The sequence below is a fragment of the Montipora capricornis genome, chromosome 10, assembly GCF_036669925.1.
Source record: "Montipora capricornis isolate CH-2021 chromosome 10, ASM3666992v2, whole genome shotgun sequence".
Classification (NCBI taxonomy): domain Eukaryota; kingdom Metazoa; phylum Cnidaria; class Anthozoa; order Scleractinia; family Acroporidae; genus Montipora; species Montipora capricornis.
In genome coordinates this window covers 8,946,782-8,951,909 of record NC_090892.1, presented here as the reverse complement: position 1 = coordinate 8,951,909, position 5,128 = coordinate 8,946,782, and the positions used below count along the sequence as shown (strand labels likewise).

General features: G+C 38.1%; 1 protein-coding gene across 2 annotated transcripts in view; it reads right to left on the bottom strand.

Moving 5' to 3' along the window:
- Nucleotides 1–802: 802 nt before the first annotated feature.
- Nucleotides 803–5,128, bottom strand: part of LOC138019411 (ATP-dependent helicase wrn-1-like) — a 4,642-nt gene continuing 316 nt past the window's right edge. The window contains exons 1-3 of one of the 2 annotated variants that reach the window (XM_068866185.1): nucleotides 4,722–5,128; nucleotides 3,226–4,172; nucleotides 803–1,808 (exon numbers count right to left, since the gene is read on the bottom strand). The exon at nucleotides 4,722–5,128 is cut by the window's right edge and continues 316 nt beyond it. In XM_068866185.1, the coding sequence (XP_068722286.1) occupies nucleotides 1,783–1,808; nucleotides 3,226–4,172; nucleotides 4,722–5,128 (1,380 nt within the window). In that variant the 3' untranslated portion in view covers nucleotides 803–1,782. Of the gene's footprint in view, nucleotides 1,809–1,830; nucleotides 4,173–4,721 lie in introns of those variants that run through there. The other variant, XM_068866184.1, reaches the window with a different exon arrangement.

The window sequence follows — 5,128 nt, the reverse complement described above, 5'->3', positions numbered from 1 at the left end:
CAAGAAAATGGAGGAGGAACTTATGGGCCTTACATCAATAAAGGAACCTAGTGTTCTTAGGCAAAGCCGTCATGACTTGTTACCATCCTTCAAGATGGCTGATTTTGGTGAGGAGTTGAAGGCAAAAGCTCCTTTAACAACTGAGTTGCTCAACAGCCTTTGTGTCTCGAAGTCAAAAAAACGCAAGCAGGAGAATGGGAAGCAAGTTAATACTGTCATTGCTACCATTGCTGCAATCATGCTTCAAAACCGATGTCCACAGATGTCAGCCCTGGCATACCGCATTGGTTTGATACTACGCTTTTCTGGGGCAGGGCAAATGGTAAGTATTGAGCTTATAATTATCCTGGTTTTACCTGTCACTGAATTCCAACCCTATATTCTTAGGGAATTTTAATGGTATGTGCTGATCACTTAAACAAGTTCTCTGTTGGTTGGATTGCTATGCTCACTCCTCCTAGAGATGGCTCAATGAACCTATACTTAGAAAAGATACATTTAATTCCTATTTTGGAAATTCCATCATTTAAATACCTGTACCACCAACATGTATTCAAGAGTAATAACAATAATAATAATAATAATAATAATAATAATAATAATAATAATTATATTAATATTAATAATAATTTTTTTTAAAGTTTTTTAATGAAAATACTAATCTTTATTAAAGACTTCACAAGACTTATGTAATGAGTAATATTAATAATAATAATAATAATAATAATAATAATAATAATAATCATTGTAATAATAATAATAATAGTAATAATAACAATAACAATATTAAAATAATATTTTAATGGTAAAATAGAGTAACTCAGGTTTTTAAAGAAGGTAAATACATTATGATTTCTCATAGACTGTTGGTAGTGAGTAGCAAGTGATTTCTCTTTACACAGTAGAAGAATATGACTGATTCTGTCCCTTATTCTGCAATGGAGAAGTTGAAAGTGAAATCTTTTAATGATTTTTGTGATCGATCGGTTAGGGCTTCATATCTGTATTATAGCTGTAATTTGATGCATTACTTAGTAATAAAATTCCAGTTCTCTGTTAACTGTATTTTTTAAGGGTTTGGAACTTATGACAGCCCATGGCATTACAGTCCATCCCACACAGTATTGGAAGTAAGCTTTTGGAGAAGCAGATAAGCTCCAAGATGATCAAGGATACATGTGCTTTTGTTGCAAAATCAACAGAACAAGGTGATGATGCTTTTGGATGCCATTAATAAGTCTATCGAGGTTGCATTGGTCTTCTCCTTAGGAGTGCAGATGACTCTGTAAAAGAAGGTGATGGTGAACGGCTCTTGAGGGTGTGGAATTTTCTCACTGTTTTTTACCGGTAAACAACCACAGCAAATATGCATTAGCTGCTCTCCGTCTCAAGGCATCTCAGCTTGGCTTGCTTACTCCAAGAGAGGCACATAGACTGAAGTGGAACCGTTTTGCCTCTCGAAAGGGAGGGCAAGGTAAATGCATATCTAGGGACCTTCTGGTAGAACAGGTAAATATGGTGTCAAAGGAATGTATCCGTGAGATGGGTGCACCTAACATAAACAGCAGCTCAATTGAATCTTCAACCAAAGCTACAGGGCCACTTCTAGGACTGCTGCAACAGTCTAAGCAAGACCTTGGACAGGGAACATCGAGCAACATAAGGACACTGTGCAGCAAAGAAGCTCAAAAGAAATTGGCTTCACAGGGAAGTAATTTCCATGCTTGAGAAGTTTGTGATGCCTGGAGTGTCTAATCCTAATCTTCCTAATCTTCTCGCAGCTTACAACCCTCGTCCTTTGCTGTTAGCTGTGTGATTCAAGCAAATTTGTAATATATTATATTATATTGACTGCAAGGCGGACATGTTTAAACTCAGAAATTCCATTATCCAAGGTGGAAAGTGTAAATACTTTAAACAGTTTTAGTATATTACTGAAACTATAATTCTATTGTAAGCAAACATGAACACATAGCATAACAAAATACTGGTTATGATGTACACAAGGGCACCTCAATAAGGGGCAGTGTCATGAAGATTTTGCTGTTTTAGGCAATTCTGTGCTAAAATCATTACATTTATGTTTTAGAACAAAATAGTTCTGTAAAGCTATGACAGAGATATTTAATGAATATTTTCAGAGAGGGCTAGCTGTAATAAATTTATTGAGGATTTTGGAAGACGTACCATAGAAATTTGAAAAAAATAATTTGGCCAATTTTAAAAATAATAAGGCCACTGTATTCAAGTATCAATCCATTTCCATCCTTGCCATTCGTAGCGACAGGTGACAGGAAACAGTTTCATTACCTTCAAATAATCTTTAATAACAAAGCTATGCCATTAGTTTTGGAATTCAATTAACACGAAGACACCTAGCTTTTTATAGAGTTTCCAAATAGCATGACACTGCCCCTTTAAGGCCTCTGCTTTAAAATCTTCAGAAACTGTTTTTAGCAATTCCCAATAGGGGGACATGGGAATGGCAGGAGAGTGTGCACACCAGACACTGAAATCATTCATACAGTAATTATGACTTTTAGCAGTGTTAAAATGGTAGCTTTCACCCTGCATTAGCTAGAGTAAGAAAATATTGAACCATGCTGTGCAATAACCGATTGTACAAAAAAATTAATTCCCCTGGGCAGGTGGGAGGATAGTTCATTTGAAGAACCCTTCCCCTGGAATTACAGGTCCCCAAAACAACCCCTCAACTTAAATCCCATTCATCATAAACAGTTATGCCCATGGGGAAACTCTACATTATGACAGATTCCCAAATGCATTTGTCCTTACAACACATAACTATTCATTTCAATTAAAAAAAGTGCGAAAAAAGATAACCCAAAATAATTGGTCACCTTTTAATTAAAACCTTATCTACAGCCTCTTGAGTTGGAAACAAAGAAGTAATGAAGACTTAATGAAGAATAATAATTAGAAAAATGGTTGGTAAAATACGTGTTCTTTCTTTACATTAAGATTATTGAACACTGCCATTGTCATCAGAGCTGCTCTCACTGATGTTACTACAATATGCTGCACCAAGCAAAAGAGGATCATCTTCAAAATATGGCTCAAAATCCATTGTCATATAGGCACTTGCTTCAGATATGTCATTGAAAATGTCTTTTACAGCCAGAATTATGTCATTAGCCAGGTGTGGATTGAAAATGGGGAAATTTTCAATCAAATAATCTGCCAAAAATATATATTCTAGCTTACCAGCTAATTCCAGTATGAGATCTGAACCCAAAGTCTCGTAAGTTCCAAGTTTGTCAATGTCCTTAAGAAGCTCAATGAACAGTTCACGTTCCTCACTTTCTACTGTACGACTAAGCGATTCCAAAGGCAAACTTGTGTCCACATTCTCCTCCGCCTCGAGTTGCATGACACAGTCAGCTCCCTGGCACTTGCAAAGCTGGGTACAAAAGTCACAGCACTTATGCATGACATCCAAAGTAGCTTCTTTTTCTTTAAAATGTTTCAGTAGTTCCTTACGCCGGCAACTGGTAGCTTTTACATAGTCTCTCATTTCTTTGTCACAGTGAGCAAGATGATAGGGCTTGTAGTACAGAAAAGCAGCACATGCCCTGCCATCCCTACCTCCCCTCCCAATCTCTTGCACATAGCTTTCTACTTCTGTTGGTATACCGTAGTGAATGATAAGTTCAACATCAGGAATGTCAACACCCATGCCCAAAGCACAAGTGGCAACAACCAGCCGCATTTTGCTGTCTCTCTTTACAAATTCGTATAAGACATTCTTCTGAATTGACTCGGGGGTCTTACTGTGGAACATACCATATAGTTCGTTGTTTGGGAGGTTTTCCAAAAGGACTTCAAAAATGTCTCCACATGCAGTGATGGATCTGCAGTAAATGATGGTTTTTTTCATTTCACAGCCCTTGGATTTCAGGTCCTCGATCAGCGAGGCAAAGGTTTCATCCAGTTCCTCATTTCTATCAAGTTTTGATACACACAGTTTTATGTTTGACTTGTTTGGGCTAAGGTTTACAACCTTAGCACTCTTCATGTGCAGGTTCTTCATAATTTGGGATCTGATAGTTTTCCCTGCAGTGGCTGTAAGGCACAGAAATGGTTTTCTTGTAAACCCTCGCACATCACCCACTTTGCTGTAAGCTGCCCTGAATGGTGTGACACTTAGACCCCTAAAAAATAGGTGTTTCATTAGTACTGTGGTATATTGTTTTCGTGAAACGTGGCTAGCTTGTTACATTTATACAAACGGGGCATTTACTTAATTTTTTTTAATTGGCCTCTGATGGTAGGCAGAGCTTTCAAGGCAACACAAAATATTTTTTCCTGTGACACCCAAGGTTTCCTGCTAGCAGAGGCTCTTTCCATGGTGTTCACTTAGTGAATCCAAGGAAAAGAGCCTCTGCTAGCAGGGGACACAAAAGTGCGTGACACGCATAGCAATTTTTTTCCATTAGCAAAATTTGCAATTATCAATATGAATTTATAAAGGAATTTCTATCATGCTGATACCACCGAATATTTTGATGCGATATGCTTACACAATGAGAGGTAGCCACTTTCTGTCTGAACAAGTTTTCTTTCGGATTCTTCACTTGGTGAACACAAAATGATTTATAGGTACAGTGTATCTGCAATGTCTTGAAAAGTAACACGTGCTCAAGTTACTTTTCTGTCACAATATATCGCATCAAACATCGACAAACCGAGATTAGGCTTACCAGCTCACTACACAATGTGATTCGTCCACAACAATTCCAACCAACCGATCGTCCATTTTTACAAGGAACTGCTTGGATTGGATGTTTTCCAAGGTTTCCGGACTGCAGTAAACCACTTCAGCTTGATCGAGCTCCGTCCGTTTATCATCGTTGCCGAACAGCTCCTGCTCCATTTTAACGGCTTTGAGCTTGAGCCTTTGGCAGGACTCAAGCTGGTCAGATATGAGCGCATTTAGCGGTGAAACAACAACAACAAGTGGGTTCGATGGCAGAATTGGCACCTTTCCCGTTCGTGCAATAAGCACAGCAATCTGGTAGATGAGAGTTTTCCCATGCCCGGTCGGCAAGCACGCAAACGTGTCTCGCCCGTTTAAAAAATGAAACAAGGCCTTGAACTGCTCTTCACT